The sequence below is a fragment of the Chenopodium album genome, chromosome 18 (genome assembly GCF_948465745.1).
Source record: "Chenopodium album chromosome 18, dcCheAlbu1.1, whole genome shotgun sequence".
Taxonomy (NCBI): Eukaryota; Viridiplantae; Streptophyta; class Magnoliopsida; order Caryophyllales; family Amaranthaceae; genus Chenopodium; species Chenopodium album.
In genome coordinates, this window is record NC_137851.1 from 21,580,004 (window position 1) to 21,599,955 (window position 19,952).

At 38.5% G+C, this 19,952-nt stretch overlaps 1 protein-coding gene across 1 annotated transcript; it reads left to right on the top strand.

Moving 5' to 3' along the window:
* Nucleotides 1–16,732: 16,732 nt before the first annotated feature.
* Nucleotides 16,733–17,107, top strand: LOC145591985 (uncharacterized). The gene has a single exon (XM_081648460.1). The coding sequence runs from the start codon at nt 16,733–16,735 to the stop codon at nt 17,105–17,107; it is 375 nt and encodes a 124-aa protein (XP_081504586.1).
* Nucleotides 17,108–19,952: the final 2,845 nt, after the last annotated feature.

Genomic DNA, 19,952 nt, shown 5'->3' on the forward strand with positions numbered 1-19,952 from the left:
AGGCTATTATTTTTGTTAGTTTAGGTTTAGGAAATTACTAGTCAGACACCACACGAGCTCGTTCTTCTTCAGGTTCATATATTATTCGAGTGGACATAACAGAATTCATAAAAAAACCTAATTTAACCAAGATGTGATTATTGATTCATTTCAATTAACCCTTTAAGTAACTAAATTATAGTAATTTCTGTCTTACAACAGCGAGTGTATGGTTTAAGAGCCCTGAATCCTATAACCTTGAACACTTCTGCCCAATTAGGTAATTTGTCGAAGTATTTTGCTGCTATAAGGTCATTCCACAGTGAGATGGTGAGTGGTTAATCGCAGCTGTTACATGAAATGCATATTCTTAGCGATCTTAATTTGTCATTTGTATCAAATTATATATTTGGTATATCTGAACATTTAGTTCTTTGAAAATTAACCTTTGATCAGTATGACTAATTCTCGCACCAAGCTTTCTCTCTTTCCATCTCCGGCTTCAATTTTCCTCGGCTCGTCTTCTACAAATAAGACCAAACCTACGATATTTGTGAACTAAGACAAATTTGTTAGCGTTTCAATTATTTAAATTTGATGCGAAATTGTTTAGTAAGTGCATTATACCGTATTTCTCATCAGGATCTACCGCACGAGGTATACTTGCTATTTGTTGATAGTTAGGCAGAACTGGTCCAAGCTCTAGATGAACTGGCTGAATCACAGTTCTACTACCAAAAGTCATTTGGTAAGGAAACTGATCAAGTTTAGTCCTCCATTTTTCGTCAATGAATTTAATTGGCGCAACAAAAATGTCATACTCTACGAGATACTGTAATGCCTCATCAAAGGCTTCAATTTGATCGCCAAATAAAGTACAGCGCATTCTATTACCCTATGAAGTAGACATCAATAATTAATTCCAATGAGCATAATCATTATATTATAGTTATGCATCAAAATTGCTAACTACATATACCTTGTTATTAGGTAGGGAGAATAAGGCATCACTAATCTATGATTTAAATTGCATACAATATGTGCTTTGCTTAATATAATTGTTGCTAAGACAAAGTTACTTTATCACTAATGTAATTGACTATAAATGATAAGAAGTTCATTCAAAACTTTTGACAACATTAAGCTTTGTAGAGTAGCGTTATTAGAAGATGTTTTTAATCTTATTGTAAGATAAATCTAAAAAGCTAATATTTCATTTGAATCATAATCATTTAGACATAAGTGGAATTGTGTTACAGTGTAATTTATAGTATAATTTAGGTAATTGAATGTTAAGCTGAGTATGATTACAGCATAACTAAAATTATATTAAAATCTAAACCACAATATAAAAATAGTAAAGTAACATAATCAGTCAAGCTGCTTTATATTATCTGTTAATATAATTATTGTACAACCTACCATATTGTTGACATGAGTTAAACTGCACTCAAACATGATCTAAAATATAGAGATTTTTAGTATGTGAAACCTTTTTACAGTGTACTCTTTCAATTGTATCATAAATATAGCAGATTTAGCATGATAGTCACATATAAAGTAATAAATGCATACCTTTTCATCCTTTAGAAGTAAAGTCTGGAATTTGACTATTTTTTTGGAAGATAGTATGTCCCTTCCTTTTCAGCAACAACCACCCTTACTATATATGCCTTGCTTGCTGCATTTAATTGATTCAAGTACACATATTATGGCTTCTATCTAGTTGTTTTGTATTTCTGATCTGTCCATACAAATGTTTCCAATTTATTTTGGTTAGTAGCAGCTTTACATGATAATGCATAATTTTACATCACTTATTATTTGATTCTAACTAATCAAGCAACTCACAAGAAATTTCTATGGGAATAAAATTAAGCACAAGTAAATTAAACTATAATGCAAGGAGTATTGTAAAGGAGAGAACTATACCTTCCATGGCTGATTAAGTTACTGCTAAGTTTGCTTTGTTGTGTGAAAAAAACGAAAAGCCAAGTAGCAAATCCTTTTATATTACCTAGGACAAAATATAAGAATAGAAAACAAAGCACATGAACTGTTTTTGGTTTGAGTAATAGTGTTCAGAATAGCCATTGGTTTTTTTTTTTTTTTAATCCTTGTCATTGTTTACACTGTTGAGCCCATACTTCTGGAAAAGAAATTTGAGCTTCACATTGTACTTTTTAATTAGTTTTAAAACATTAGAAAAGTTAAGTCCCTTTATAAACAATAAAATAATGATAGATTTTTTTATGTGACATATCTCAAATTATGACAGCCACAATTCAGTAAAATCTTTTGGTACAATCTTCCTATTTTTAGGGGCATTGCTTTTATACACTGTCATAATCAAAGCAACTTTAAAGTTTATAGCATTAATTTATGATATATATATATATATATATATATATATATATGTATATATATATATATGTATATATATATATATGTATATATATATATATACTGCATTCTGCTTAAAAAATGTAAATAAAATTAAAAATACTGAATAGCTTTTAATATAAACTTATATTCCATGCTACAAAACATAATTTATATAATTCACCTTAGTGGGCTGATTTGTAAGCACACAGGTCTAAAAACCCAGCAGAAGAATAAATTTTAGCTCCAAAATGTAGAGTTTTTTAGCATCTTAACATCTTAAAGTTTGACAAATATCCCCTTTTTTCCTAAATACAAGCTTACTTCAATGTAAATAAAACCAAGCATTAATTTAAGAACAATTTCAATTTGTATCCTATACATATAAAAGGCTTTGCAATTCACCTTAGTAAGTTTATCTTTAGGCACATAGCTGTTAAAGGCTTGGCTTATCAATAAGTTGTTGGCTCAACCTTCTCTTGAAAAGCTTTTTCATGCAATGTAAAAATGATAAGCTATTAATTTAAGCTCCTTTGGACTGTTAACCTGATAATTGGCGTAAAAAAAGTCTTGCATAACGAAAAATAAACTCACTTTTCTTGGTTAATGCATAGTTACCTAGATAACTCCTGCTAACTTTAGGACAACATAAGATACTACATTTTTAACAGAGTTCTTTGAATGCTGTAAAGCAGGAGCTACTGGTATAACCCTGACTTTATCGGCAGATCGTGAACGTGAAAGAGCCACATACAATTGACCATGTGAAAAACATGAACGGGGGAGATAAACCAACACTTGATCTAAAGTCTTCCCTTGTGACTTGTTAATGGTCATTGCAAAGCTCAGTTTGATGGGAAATTAGCTCCTTTGAAATTGGAAAGGATATTTCTGAGAACTTGACGGCCTAAGCTTAATTATGGGTATAAAAACATGCCCCCCTTGATACTGCCCAACAGAAATCACACATTCAATTAAATTGGGCAAAAACCTTTTACATATAAGGCGTGTTCCATTACATAGACCAGAAGAAGGCAATATGTTTCTGAGTAATATTGCCGGGCAATTTTTTTTAGCACAAGATTGTGAGGACTCATTCCTCCCGGACATAGCTTATTTAGAAATTCTGTAAGATATACGCTACCACTATCATTTAGAATACTGTCATAGCTTGTATAAGTTATGGCTTCTCCTGGGAATCTTTCAATCATGAAAGAGTTTATATTATCGACATCCTTATTAATAGGTGTCAGAACAGCCTTCTAGAAAAAATTTGAGGATCTAAAGTGTCTGAACCAAGTTCCAGGAAAGAAGATTCAAGTGATCTAACTGTTGAATCATCATCAGGTTGGAAAGTCTGCACTATTTGCGAAGGCAACTCAACAAAATCACTTTCCAAAGTTTGCAATTCACCGTTTCCTAGTGCAAGAAAAAACTGACAAAACGAAGGATCTTCCTTGGCTCTTATATTCTCAGTTATCACTTCTCTATAAGTCTTATTAGGAACAACAGGCAACACTTGTCGGAAATCTCCACCGAAGACAATTACCTTTCCACCAAATATTACATCATTATCGCATATGTCTTGCAACAGAAGGTCTAGAGACTCTAGATTTTGTTTGTTTTCCATTGATGCTTCATCCCATATTATAAGAGTTGTTTCTTTTATTAATGCTACTAAACTACTTTGCTTAGAAACGCTGTAGGCTAATGAAGCATCACTATCCATTGGAATCTTGAATCTGGAGTGTGCCGTTCTACCAGACAAAATATTTGCTGCAGCTATTCCTGATGCAGTCGTTGGCAAAACAATCTTATTCATAAGGCGGATCTCAGCATACAGTGCATTGTATGAGAACCTTTTGCCAATTCCACCAAGACCATCTACAAAAAATGCCCCTAGTTTTCCTTCCACTATATGCTGCATTATACATGTAAATATTTCCTTTTGTGCTGAATATAGTAAGCTTCGGCTGTCTATACAAGCTTGAGGAATCGGAGCATCTAGTGCATCTTGAATTGTTCTATCAATTTCGATATCATTGCTATCCATTAAAACAGCTAGACCACAGCCACATAATGACTTCCCCATGGCTTCTAGATGTTGTTCCACTAATCTTACAGTTAAATTTTTTATTTTTCTTTCTGCGCCAGAGTATTTTCGAGCAAAATCTTCTGACAATGCAGAGTAATATTTGCACCATAGCTCTTCAGGATTACTTGGCTGGCAAAATATAAGAACTGTTGCAAATAGATGGTGCAAAGCTATAGGGAGCTGAATTTCATTTACTTCAGCTAAACAAATGCTTGCAGCATCATCCTCTTCCAGAATGCCAGCTCTAAGACAGGCCTCCTTGAAACTCACGCACACATGATCCTGAACTGTACGAAGATGTGTAAATGACTTTGGACTGTTGACATGTAGTAATAGTAGTCGAAGGTAAATGCATTCACCTTCAGAAGGAGCCACAAAAGCTAATCGCCCAACCATAGGCTTTTTCACTTGGTGTTTATACCATGTTTTTGTAGAAGCTTCCCATCTATAGTGTTCTGGAATTCTCCGTATAAGTACCCTAGGCCATTCTTAGTAGCCGCATTATACGGAAGAACTCTATTAAAGCAGTCTTAGCATAAGCACCTCTTGCAATACCCACTTCCAGACGCTCATAGGGCCGTACATAAACAGTGTTCATGTCTGGAATATGAACAGGCAGAGGTAACATTGGTGGATGCATCTCAAATAAATCAAAGCCAAAGATTCTTCAAGCTGCTTCGCACGGTGATACCCACCTTCCTGATTGAAATTGAGCAATTTCATCAGTAGAATTTTTATCTTCAGCTGAAACATTAAAGGCCACTCGATCATGTCCTTTGTAAACATACTTATACAAATATTTCACCGAAGCATTTAAAATATCAACATAACTTGAATACTTTCAAAGTCGTCTATGACATAGGTATTGAAATCGAATATGACCTTGCAAAGCAAAAAGCTACTAACAATAGCAACAACAGTGGCTGGAAAGGAAACGCCCACTCTAGTAACAATGTTAGTACCTTTGATCTCAATGAAGTCTTATCCATGGAAAATCAAGGGTCTAAAAAGCAACTAAGGAAAGATTTCACTCCTATTGGGATGAGCTATGATACTGCCTTCGATCGACTCCATGCCAAGGGACTCATTACTCCCATTGGACCTATACAAGATCCCGCGCTTGAAAAAAGATTGCCTAGTTGGAACCCAGATTCACATTGCAGGTACCATCAAGGTAGGAGTCATACGACTGAGATCTGTTGGAAGCTAAAAGAGGCCATCCAATATTTGATCGATAATAGCAAGCTTCCCATACCTCCAGCTAGCAAGAAGATCGAGTGATAATAAGAGCTCAAGACAAGAGGTGGGCTTCAACGACAAGATTTCGTGACCTCTTTTTCTATTTCTTTTGTTCATCCTTTCCCCAATAAGTCTAGCATAGGCACTTTTTATTGTCCTTAGATCTTATTTTGTAGGTTTTTTCATTTTTACCTTTTAATAAAATGATCATTTCTTCTTCTTTCATATGATCATTGCATTGCATTGCATAAAAAAAAAAAAATTTCCGAACTAAGCACAAGGTATACCAATGATTTGAAGCACCCCTTGTAGTCATATCATATCACCTTTCACCCTTGAAATATGCAATCCTTTCTTGACAAGCCACTTTGAGCCTCGTCTACTGATAGACCTTCCTTTCTTCGACCCACATCTACTTAATGGGATGGTGTGCAACTTATGTCATTTTCAAAGAACGAAAGCTTGAGTGATTTTACATAAAACTCAAAAATTCAATAAGCAAAAATGATAAAAGTGTACAAAAGGGCAAGTGTTCCAAGGTCATTGATATGAACATGTCTTTGATATGAACACGTCTCAGATTGCGTTTCTTATCGTGTGCTCGGTACCATGCCTGAGAAACATGAATGCCAAGTGAGTGATAGACCGCATGATTGAGATTGCCCCCACTTATCAAAATAAAAAATGCAAAAGAAAAAAAAGAAGAAAAAGATAAAAGAGAGCAAAAAAATAATAATAGTTCAAGAGTGAGAAACCTCAAGCATAATAATACAAAGATTCAAAAGCAAGGTTACACACCTTGGGGGCTTATCTAAGGTCTTGAGCCTTTATCCCCTTTTTCTTCAAAACTTTAGCCTAACCACGTTACAACCCTTAAAAGACCTCTTTGAGGTATACACACTTGTGCGAGGCTCGGCTAGAGCTACGTTTGGCCTGATTCCTAACGGATACGTAGGCTACCTCACATCGAGGTGCGGCCATAATAAAGATGCATTCATATTCACATTCATGCATGATCATATCAAGGAAATTCCTATGCTCATCCCTTTCCATTTAGAGCTAGACTTGGGGGCTTGATCCCTACATTATTAGCTTACCTAGCCTAAGAGTCACCATCATTTGACTCTTCTCAAGATACTTTCTCCATACTCTTAGCCTTTGCAGTCTAACTTTAGTGTCACTTTCACACACATCACAGATACATAGACAAATAATCCTCCTTTTAGGAACCCTTTGTCATGAAATCTTGACACAATGTTGAAGCATGCCTTGTCATATCAAAATCACTCATCATAGCCTCCGCGCCTAAGTTACCTAAATATTTTCATCCAAAATCAACCTAGGAGATATCCTAGGATGTTACAATCTTCGCGCCCTAAGATATGACATTGATCTATACATTTGTTTAAACTCGTTCAATATGCACCATCAAACACTCACTTCGATTCTTTTTGCGTCTTTTTTTTTCGGGAGAAAGTCGGTACCCTCCACAAAAATGATGGAAATTTTTTGCCTTTCTTCATTTTGAGTCTCAACACAATGCACACATGAGTCGTGTGCACATTGAGTTAAGTCTACGCACATGAGTCGATTTGAGTACATCAAGTTACACGTCGAGTCAGGAAATAGCATTAAGTCACATAAAGTCAACCTTAAAAAGATGAGCAAAGTCCTATAGTTCAAAATATAAATGCAGGTACAAAAGATTTAAAGCAAAAGGACGCAAATGGCTTAGTAAATAGAGTCGGCCTGATTGTAGTTAGATTGACGATAGGCCTGATTGATAGAGCACATCCAGATTTTGATCAACCACCTCAGATCCTGAAGGATAGGGTTTTCAACAGAGTTTCAAGGCATAGAGAGCTATCACTTGCAAAGAGCAGGCGAGCAAGGACATTCCTGAAGTTTTTCGAAAAACCGCGAATATAAACGCATGAAATTCTTCCAAGATAAGAGGAGTCTGAGCTAGACTTGCAAGGATTGGTGAATTAGAGATGAAGAGCTTTAATTTGCAAAGGATTTGAGCAGATTGGTTGAAAGAAAACGACCAAGTTGAAGATTCAGAGCGAAATCAAGCAACGAACAACAGTAACGGAGAAGAAAGGGGTTTTATTTCGAAAACCCGACACCAGCGCCAAACGATGAGTTCGTCGCCAGGCGCTGGCCTTCGTCGCCTGGCGACAGAGCTAAATCCTGGCGGTAGAACGTAGCAGCGAGCGCTGGTGTGGCGACAGAAAGTATGGCCCTCATAAATGACTATGTGGACCTTATGCAGCAATTTCGGGTTCCTTGGTACGCCAGTTAGCCCCTATAAGGAATTTGACATGATTAAGTAATCGGCTCGATTACAATCACAATAGGTTATCGATCTGCTGAAAGATCGTCTTACTTAGCTTAAAGCGCCTAAACCTTGGCTCATCGCAAAGGCACTGACATAATGGTTCATAAGAAGCATAAGGCACCGACATAATGGTTCATAAGCAGCAGAAGGCACGGACGTACTGGTTCACAAGAAGCAAAAAGCGCCGACGTAGTGGCATAGCAGCAATTTAAGCAAAAATCACGGCAGCAAAGTTCAAGCGAGCTTTAAGGATCGACAAGCGTTGGTCTCCGGTAATTTTCTTCGAAATATTATCGCAACAACTGAAGATGGATGCAAGTGGAGTTATCTTTGACAGCGTTCCCTAGCTTGTAGAGAGTTGTCACAAACAACTGAGGATGGCTTCAAGCGAAGTGATCTTCGACGACGTTCGCTAAGATTGTGGAGGTTGTCACCCGGATTTTAGTAGATAGCATGAGATGGGCGGTCTTCGACAGCGTTCGCTAAGATTGTGGAGGTTGTCACCAAGATTTGAGAAGAACGGTTCGAGATGAGGCGGTCTTTGATGACATTCTCTATGATTGGGAAGGTTGTCACCATGATTCAAGAAAAAAGCTCGAGATGTAGCAGCATTGATAGACGGCGTTCCCTAGGATGTGGAAGGTTGTCAGAAAGCTGAGAACGGCTTCAAGAGAAGTGATCTTCTACGGCGTTCCCTAGGATGTAGAAGGTTGTCAAAAGCAGAAAGTGATTTCAAGCGAAGTTATCTTCGATCTTGTTCCCTAGCTTGCGGAGGATGGTCACAAAGCGGTAGAAGGTCGTTTCGAGCGAAGCTATCTTCGATAATGTTCCCTACTTTTGGAAGATTATCATAGTAGAAATTGGAGGCGGTTACAAGCATGGCAGTCTTCAGACGATATCCCCTAGCTTGAGGAAGATTGTCAAACAAGATCTGTTACTCCAGAGACGTGCGCTCGACGGTGCAAGATACGCGTTTCTTAACTTTTTTATCTATTTAACTAACGCTAGTTTGCAGGTGTTGTAGTTACAAGAATTATTTAGGATCGCAGAACGTTCTGAATCATTCTCCGTCCATATCGCTACTTTGACTTTTGTTTTTGAAACATAAGTTTCTCCAAACTCAGTCAAAGTGGGGGCTTCTGTAGACACCCATTTGTGTCTCCCCAAAACCTAACCCAGTGATGAATACCTTTCACGTTGAATCATAATCGAATGAAGTGAAAGCGTGGAAATTCTAATGTTGTGGTTAGTTTTTATAAAAACCTTTCTTTCTGTTTTCGAAAACCTGCTTTATTTTATGAAAATAACCAATCTAGTTTTGTTTGGTCCATGATAAGGGTCGAATAATTGTTTAGTTGGATGGGGCTCGAGAAGAGCTTTCCAACGATATATTATAAGCCCAATTTCGATGAATAATGAGGAAGTTATGGCCAAAAAACTAATCTGGGCCAGGTTTGGTTCTTATATGCGGCCCAATGATCTAGAGGAGGGCCTATTATTAATTATCATTCCTAAAGCAATTAAGATTGATTATAGTCTTCTAGAATCTTCTATAAGGTTCTTTTAAATCCTAATAGGATTAGGGTTGATAATTATGTTTTATGAGTTTTATTTGGAATAAAAGAAGTGTTTTATTTGAAAATCCGATTTTACCCCTAACACGGATTTTACGACTCGAATTTATCAAGAAGTGGATTCCGCGTTGAAAACCTCCTGCATCGCCAAACGATAGATTCGTCGCCTAGCGACGAGCCCTGTCGTTGGCGACAGGAAGGTGTTTTATTCCTTTTCAAACTCTGATTCGTTTCTATCAATTCCGGACTATTTTCTTATAAATAAGGTCTTTGGACCTCCGTTTTTTAAGAAAAACCAGAATTCTCTAATTCTTCTCTCTCTAAGCTAAAGCTTATTCTTTCTTTCCCTCTTTCTAGCCTAGCCTTTTACAAACACAATTCCTCATACATTAGCACTTGACACACCTAGCCAAGTTCGCAGTTGTCTTCGCCCTAGACGTGAAAGGTTTAATATTTCTGAGGGTTTGGTCCCAAATCCCTATTTCAATTATTTAATTTAATTGTTTGTTTTATTATTTTCCTCGAAGTTACTAATGCGTGTATTTTGTTATTAGAAAGAGGTACGCGACATCCAAGTAAGTAATTTAATTGCTTTATTGATCTTTTGATATAGAAGTCATGCTCAGATTATTTTGTTGATTCCTAGTATCATGTTTAGGATGCTTTAATCGAAATTTCTAATATCATGTATGATTGTTATGATGCTTCCTATTTCTCTCCTAATATCATGTTAGTATCATGCTAGGGTTAAAGCTTTGATCTGTAATGTTTAGTGACATGCTAGGGTTTGTTATTAATCTTGTTAATATCATGCATAGGATCTTGCTAATATTATTAAGCTTTATTGAGATTGAGATTATTTCGATTGATAATTGTTATTATGTTGCTTGATCTTATATACATTTATTGTTATTGCTTGATCACACCTTTTATGCATGTTTAAAGGGAATTTGTACTTGTAATCACGCTTAATAAGATAATTAATAATCTTGTTTAGGGCTAATATGATTATAATTCAAGTAATCGCCAATAATAGATTTATTTGTGCATTAATGTTCAACCAACATAGATAAACAGGTTTAGGGTTAATATGTTGATTGTATGTCAGTCAGAAAGCACACATGAATACGAGAAGAATAAAATAGAGGCCTATTTAGGGCAGGTTCAATCTCTTTTAGGTTGGATTTGCACCTTAATCCCCGAACTTCCATTCATGGTTCCAGACCTAATGGACTTAACAATCTCCTGGATCGTTAAGGGGTGTAACCTTTACCCTGTGAACGGTTTACAATTTCCTAAAACTTGTTGGCGACTCTTTTACTTTAGCTTCCTTCCCTTTGGACGCCACCATGCTTAAGTGTATGATCACAGAGGGGCTCAAGTGTGGGATGCTTGAAATATTCCCTACAGGGTGATGCATTTCAAGAGGGGTTGTAAAAACCCTTTCTTAAAAAGCTCTCCTTTGCGAATTTTAAACTTGGTCGCACGCTTTTTTAGTGCGGCTGCTTCTAGAGCCGAGTCTAGCAGTGTGCCGTCTTGTAAATATGCCCGGATGTTATCCATCGAGGTTGAGGTTCGGTCAAGTACTCTAATGGGATCCTCTTTAAAGCTTCATTTTTTCATCACTTCCTAGGAGACTGACCGAGGTGTATCACATAAGGCGGATGATGCCAGTTTAGAGAGAGGATCCGCCTGATTGTTTTCGGATCGAGGAACTTGACATAGATTGCATTCTTCAAGTGTCCCGGCCTCAGCTTTGACCGCATGTAAATATTTAATCATACCCGGATAGGTAGCCTCACAGTCACCATGGTATTGACTAATGACCAACTGAAAGTCAGAGCAGGCGTCAATTTTAGTTACCCCTGCCGCATTACACATGCGGATGCCGGCTAGGAGAGCTCCGTATTCTGCCTCATTATTCGAGGCCTGGAATTTGAACCGTAGTGTATACTCGTACATATCTCCCTCAGGAGACTGATATATAATCCCTGCACCACAACCGTTCATAGTGGAGCTCCCGTCCACAAACACTTTCCGAACCTGATCGGTGTTATCCGACGCAGCCGACCTTGTCATTTCGACAATAAAGTCGGCGAATGCCTGCCCCTTTATTACCTTCCTTGGTTCGTAAGTGATTTCTAGATTTTGCATTTTAATAGCCCATTTGAGCATTCGGCCCGATGATTCCTGGTTTGTCATTGGCCGCTTGATCGGTTGATCAGTATAGACCACTACCGGATGTGCCAAGAAGTAGGGTTTTAATTTCTTGACAACCATTAAAAGAGCGAGGCCAAACTTTTCTACCATGGGGTACCGAAGCTATGCAAATCTGAGAACATGGTTAATGAAATAGACCGGGAGCTGGGTGCTGTCTCTTTCAGCAAGGAGAACGGCACTAAGAGCGTGATCTGAGACAACCAAGTACATGTAGGGGGTCTCTTTGGGAAGAGGGTTGACCAGCCTTGGCAGAGAATGCAAATGTTGCTTTAGCTTTTGAAAGGCCGCCTCAGCATTATCCCCCCATTCAAATATATCCTTCTTCCTGATTGCTTGGAAGAAGTAAAGGCACTCGTTGCCTGACCGGCTGAGGAATCTCCCTAGGGCCGCCAGGCAACCTGTTAATTTCTGTACTTCTTAAACAGTGCGGGGTGACTTCATGTCAATGACCGCCTGTATTTTTTCAGGATTGGCCTCTATCCCCCTCTGGTCAATAAGGAATCTAAGAAATTTCCCAGACTAAACACCAAAGACACACTTCTTAGGATTGAGCATGACCTTGTGCCGCCTGAGTGTGGTGAACGTTTCTCGAAGGTCAGCAAGGTGATCCGCCTGCTGCTTAAATTTAACTATAATGTAATCAATGTACGCCTCTACATTCCTCCCGATCCGATTAATGAAGACTATATTAATCATTCGTTGGAACGTAGTAGCGCATTCTTCAAGCCAAACGACATCACAATATAGCAAAATAACCCCTGATCAGTGAAGAATGTCGTCTTCTCTTGATCCTTTTTCAATTGGGGAATCTGATGAAAGCCCGAGTAGGCGTCCATGAAACTCATCAAGGCATGTCCGGCTGTAGAGTCGACCAGACTGTCGATATTTGGAAGCGGATAACTTTCCTTCAAACATGTTTAGTTTAAGTCAGTGTAATCAACAAACATGCGCCAGGTACCATTCAGCTTTTTTACGAGCACAACGTTCGTAACTGTAGACGTCGTTTGAAGTGCGCCTACGTTAAAAGCATGTGTGAATATGCCTGACACTCATAGGAAGTGGGAATTGACATATACGATTAGGGACAAGGAAAGTAGGGAGCCGCCAACAAGTTTTTAAGGAACTTGTAAACCGTTCACGGATCATAAAAGGAAACCACGATTAAAGGGACAACGCTAGGCAACAACGATTGACCCTAGAAGGTTACACCCCATTCATAATCCATGAGATTACTAACTCCATATGGTTCGGAACCACAAAAGGAGGATCAGGGATGATGGTACGAAGTGAGACATGGAGTCACATTCGCCCGTATTGGCCTCTACTCGATTCTTATAGTGAAAAATGATTCCTGCAATCTCAAAGGCATACAAACAAAATATTTAATTTGCTCCAAACTATAATTAGGCTAAATTGGTTGAATATTAATGCAACATATAATTCTAAAATATTAGTGATCACTTGATTTAATAACAAGATTAAAAAGGAACCTAGACCGGTCGTCCAAATTATCTTATTAGGCGTGATTTTCAATTACATATTCCTTTAAACATGCAATTTGGTGATAAAAAATAAATGATAGAATAAACATTAATATTGGAAGCAATTTAACAATAAATCCAACAATATAAAATCGTTAGAAAAATAATAGAAATAAAAGGAACATAATTCTTACTTTAATTCTTTTTGCTTGCTACTATAAAATAATAAACGAGTTAGTAACTTCAAGGAAAATCAATAAAAAAATAATTAAATTAAATTAAATTAAATTGAGTTGATTTGGGGCCAAACCCTCAAACAGTTCTTCCTTTCACGCCTTGGTTTAAGGACAGAACCTCGAGTAAAGTATGGACTCCTTGGAGTGCTTGAAAAGGGAATTTTGAAAGAAGAAGGGTAGGCTAATGTTTAGACTAGAGCATAGAAGAAAGAAAAAGAGAGTTCATTAATGCCCCGTACATCAGAAATAAGGGGGTATTTATAGGGAAAATGAGTAGAGGGAACACACGGAACCCTAAAAAAATAAAAACCCTAAAAAATAATGCCGCGACACGGTAAAAATTCCTGTGACACGGCAGAAAATCCCGTGACACGGGGAAATTTTGTGTGACGCGGGAAATAATTAGGTTATGGGAGATAAAACGCGTGAAGGGTTTACGCGGAAAGGACACGGAGCTGCCCCGTGTCATAGCACTGGCACCGTGTCATGAGAAATCACACCGTGGCGCGGTAGTGAGCCCTGTGACACGGTGCATTTTGTCGTGACGCGGCAGACTCTACGTCCATTTTTCCGTCTAAATACATTTTTTCCCTAATTTCATTCAGCCTTTTTAAGTGCCGATTGATAATTTAGGGCCATTTCTGATTTAATATTTATTTATTGGGTCAAAATAATAAATAAAACAAACAAATAAATAAAAAGGTCTGGGCCAAAATTAAAAATAAACTATGCTTTGACTAAACATCAAGACTGATCCATGGACTATTAAAAACTAAATTGTAATACGATTTTTAAGCACTCTCGGGATTAAATATTGAACCCGACCAATAATGGCGGTGAAAGATTGTTCATCATCGGGTTTGGTTTCGGGGATACATTTTTAGGTGTCTACAGTAACCTAATCAGGGAAGTTACATGGCCAAATGAACCCAGTGTCTAACAGCTTTTTGACCTCGGCAGCTGCCGCCTGACTTCTTTCCTCGCCGTGATTTCTTTTCATTTTCCGGATGGGCTTCTATTTTGGATCCACGGCGAGTTTGTGGACAGCAAGATCCGAGCTAATGCTTGGCATCTCTTCCACTTCAAAGGCAAAAATGTCTTTGAATTCTTTCAGTAGAAGGTGTAGGTCTGCACCTAACTTCTCAAAAGCAACCGTCCCCACCCAGACCGTTCGCTCTGGACGATTATCATCAAGAAGAATATCAATGTGCTCGTCATCCGGCTTGGCACGGAGGTCGTGAGACCGCCCCCGGTCAGTGATTGCTATTGCTTTTCTTTTTTAACCACCACCAACTGATCAGTTTTTCTTTTCTTTACGGCTGGTGGGGCTGGATGAGGGTCTTGATATCATCAAGGTCTATTGACTAGTTCCCCTGTTCGGCTGCTGCGGCCGTGGGTTTTACGTCTGAGAGATAATATTCTCTAGTCGTCTTATAATCCCCGTTCAGGGAGCTGACGTAGCGAAAAGTAGGTTGTTTTCTACCCTTTCTTAGAGCCAAAGAAAATTTATAAACACTAGACCAACCCAATACGAGTATATGGTAAGTCAAGGGTCGAACCCAAGGGAATGAGTAGGTGCAAGCTATAGCCTAGGCCAAGCTACTTCGAAGATTCAGGGAAGATGCGGTTGGTAACTAAGGTATCGACAAAACTAGATTAATCGAGGAATTCAATATACTAAACACTAGGGATATTGGTTCCACATGCAAGCTCAATGATTAAGCTAATTGAAGGATCACTCAATCAATTCAAACGTTGTAAAGGACAAACAATAGTTGCAATCAAATGAATTCAAGAGTTATCTCCTATAAGCCAAGCTAGGGATCACTATGAATGGCTAACTAGGAAAATCACAATCAAAATCAATTAATTAAAGCAATTCTCAAATAAAGAGTTCATGTCATTGACATTTGCAATGCAATCTAGGTTAATCTTATAGGTTGATCACTGCTAGTCTAATTAATCACATGCACTACCATGTCAACCAATTTAATTGCAATGATTCAATCAATCAAGGATTATCAACTAGCAAAAATCATCAGACGTGTGTTGGGTCAAAGGATTGATAAGAAGCTCCATGTCATCTATTATATGTCAAAAACCCTCAATGGAGCTCAACGAATTGTAATTATAGAACAACGGAAATGGATTTTTAGCAATCATGCATGGTTTTGAAAAATTTTGTTGCTATTTGTTGGGTTCTAAGACCATTATTTTCACGGATCATGCGAATCTCAAATATCTCTTTGCTAAGAAGGAATCAAAGCTTAGATTGCTCTGGTGGGTGCTTGAACTTCAAACCTTTGATATAGAGGTTGAAACAAGAAAGGAGCGGAAAATGTGGTGGCGGATCATCTTTCTCTCCTAGAGGACTTCCAAGCCCAAGATAATGGTTCTCCATTGAAGATAGAATGCTTGAATACTTCTTATATGCCATCGATGTGAAGGAGCTCCCTAGGTTCGCCGATTTGGTTAATTTTCTAGCATGTGGGGAGTTTCCACCATCATTCTCTAAGAATCAAAGGAAGAAGCGCAAGAGAGAAGCTCGACACTATTTGTGGGATGATCCTATCTTGTACAAGCAAGGAGTTGATGGTTTGCTTTGTCGTTGCATCCCAAATGAAGAGGTGCCAAATGTCTTAAAGATGTGCAACTCGGATCCTAGTGGTGGTCACATGAGAGTTTCAAAAATCACTTCAAAGATTCTCCAAAGTGGTTTATGGTGGCCACATCTCTTCAAGGAGACTTAGGGTTTCATCAAGTCTTGTGATCGCTGCCAAAGGACCGGAAACATTTCAAAGAGGAACGAGATGCCTCAACAACCTATCCTTGAGTTGAAAGTTTTCGATGTATGGGGTATTGATTTCATGGGACCATTCCCTTCTTCTTTTGGGAACCAATACATTCTTGTGGCGGTTGATTATGTTTCGAAATGGGTTGAAGCCATTGTCTCCCCAACAAATGACCATAAGGTGGTGATGAAGTTATTCAAAACGATCATTTTCCCAAGATTCGATGTACCCAAGGCGGTGATAAGTGACAATGGATCGCATTTTGTGCACAATGCCTTTCAAAAGATGTTGAAAAATCAAGGTGTTCATCAACGTTTTGGCCTTCCTTATAATCCTCAAACTAGTGGACAAGTTAAGGCGTCCAATCATCAAATTAATTTGATTCTTGAGAAGATGGTTGTTAGGAATAGGAAAGATTGGGCGGACAAGCTTGATGATGCTTTATGGGCATATCGAACGGCTTTTAAGACTCCTAGCGGCACCACTCCATACCGTCTTGTCTATGGAAAATCATGCCATCTTCCAATGGAGCTTGAACATTGTGCTCTTTGGGTGATCAAGAAAATGAACATTGATTTAGCAAGTGCGGGAGAGCAAAGGTGGTTGGATCTTCATGAATTAAAAGAACTTCGGTTTGATGCTTATGATTGTGCAAGCACCTATAAAGCTTGTTCTATGGAAGCTCATGACAAGCTTATCGAGAAAAAGGAGTTTTGTGTAGGTGACAAAGTTCTTCTCTATGATTCCAAGATGAAGTTGTTCACCTAAAAACTCATGTCAAGATGGAGTGGTCCTTATTTGGTTCAAAGTGTCTTTCCAAATGGTGTCGTTGAAGTTTCTATGTAGGATTTATCATCTTCTTTCATGGTCAATAGCCGTTGGCTCAAGAAATATTTTGATGGTGCTTTTGTTGGCCTATTTCATAAAATGATTCTTCACAAACCACGTTGAAAGGTGGAGAACGTCGAGCTATAACGTTAAACAAGCGCGTCTCGGGAGGCAACCCGATTTTCATATCCTTTCTTTTATTTTTCTTCTTTTTATTTCTTTTATACTTTGGAAAACTTTCTTATTTTTCTTTGTTTTCTTGATTTTAGGTACCTTGGGATTAATTGGATTTTGATTTCCAGCAATTTTGGTGTCATTTGAAGGTTTTGAGAGGTTGGAATTGAGTTTAAAGTGGAAATTTGATTGATGTACAGGGACGCTCTCATGGCTGCGCTCTCGTGAACTTTAATCATGAACAAGTGATTTTTGATGAATTTTGTGATTTTTGGTCTGTCCTCCTCGTGGGAATCACTTGAGCTTGACGCTCGAGAGCGAGCGCCGATGAGAGCACCGCACACACCAGCACACCCAGCCGCACCACACACGCACCTCACACCGCAGACTCGCACGGCCCAGCCCCCCCTTCTGTGCGCACGCACGAAGGGTTGTGCGTGCGCGCACAGAAGGGTGAGCCCTTCTCCCTCCTTTTTGCTTCGCATAGCCTCACACCCCCCCTTTTTTCATTTTCTTTCTCTTTCCCCGACTTCTCACCCTAACTCTTCTCCCTCATTTTTTTTATTATTCGAATTTGCTTCAAAAATCATCAAATTAATCCTTTTATTATACAATCACAAATTACGACAACAAACATTCACTTTTTCTTTTCGAATTTTCCAGATTTTCGACCCATTTTTTTCGAATTTTTAGTGTAATTTTCAAATATTGGGGTTTTCAAATTTGGAATTAGAGCTTGCAATTTGGTATTTTAATTGGCTTATTACCTTTAATTCTTCCATTTTGAATAGTTTTAAGGCTCCATTAAGATGGCTCCTTTACGTCGTAAGAAAAGGGCTTGCACCAATGCTAGCACAACCCTATCGCGGCATGTTGTCCCTCCTCCTCCCGAGGTGGTTCAAACCTATGGTATTGAATTTTCAAAGGAACTACATTAGGAGAGATTTGTTCAATTGACAAAAAGGAAGCTCAAGTCCACTCGTTTCTATGATAAAAAAACAACGACAATGTTAGGAATTGATAAAGATGATCGACTTCTTGCTAAGAATTTGGGGCTTTTGGAATTTTTGGATCTTAATACGCCCACTTATGCCCGATTGACATTCGAATTTCTCTCATCTCTCGAGATGATAAAGGAAATAATGGTGATTCTTCGAGGACCTTATCGTTCCAACTATTCAATAATGATTATGGAATCTCGGAGTCTTAATTTAATGCTTATTTTTTATTTCCTACCTCTGTGGATGAAGGTGTGTACCCAACTCATGGTAAGATGAATTATGACCATGAATATGACGAGCTAAGATGGTGGCGACGCATCTCCATTGAAGGAAAGTATGAGCCTCAAAACATCTATAGCCACATCCATTATTCATCCGGCCATGCGATATTTTAATCGCATCCTCACTTCTGCTCTTTGCTCGAAAGATTCTTTGGGTACTATATCTCGAGAGGAGTTATGCTGGCTATGGATGACCGACCATAAACAAGGAGAACTTGAGATAGTTGACTTCACTCAACACTTGATAAATTGATTTCTTGACATTAGAGACGGTGTTTCACTTTTGGGTAGCATTCAACTCGGGTGCATGGTCTATTTTCTTGCTCTTTGCTTAGATGACTCTTACAATACCTTGCTTAGTGAGCTTCCGCCTATTGTTGATCCTCGTGAAAAGACCCCTTTGCACTACCTCAATATCTATGCCCTCATTAATCAAAAGTTTCTTAAGCGCACATAAAGGCCGGGTCTTTTCATTTGAAATGTCTCTCGTGTTCGGGCTTGGTTCGTGATTCCAAGCAAGGAGACCTCCGATGGAAGGAAAAAGAACAACACTCTTTCTAAAAGAATCCCGAATGTAAGATTGATCTTTCTCTTCTGCGAAAGACGAATCATTCGTGCGCCTATTCCAATGATGCACCTTTGGCAGATTTTCAAGCTTTGCCCCCGGATGAGCGGGTAGGCACATCTATCCCCTCTTCTTCTTCACTTGAGTTGTCTATTTTGCATGATAAGATTCATTATATTGCTAATGTTTTGTCTTCTATGCCTTTGGGGCAAGATTTTATTCTTGGATATGATTATCATGCTCGTCAAGTGTATGATTTTCATGTTAGGAGGGGAGAGATCGAGCCGTATTTGAACTACCTGTACCTCCCGATCCAACAAGGACCTATCCTTCAATGGGCCCACTATGACCCCATCCGAGGACCTTCTCTTTGTTACCCTTATTGGGAAGGACCTAATATTCCCTCCAATGCTATTGTTGGCACCACTCCGGCCACTTATGATTATAAGCGGCCCGGTGGATGTGATTTTACTTATGATCCTTCGAACCCTATGCCCTTTCCAAATCCCGAGACCTTTGAGGGGTAAGGCTCCCTTGGAGGTAGGTGATTTTGCTAGCTCTAGTCAAGTTGTTTTAGAGATTGGTGAGGGGAGTACCCATTCTACCCCTTACTATAGCGCCGAGTGATTCCATCTTCTCTACCCCCCTTACTTGTTTGCTTTATTTGATGTCTTTCTTATGCGTATTTGCTATTAGGTTTTGAGTTTGGGGGGTAGTTCATTTCAAGCTTAGGGGTATTATATGTTTGATATTGTTGTGCTTCA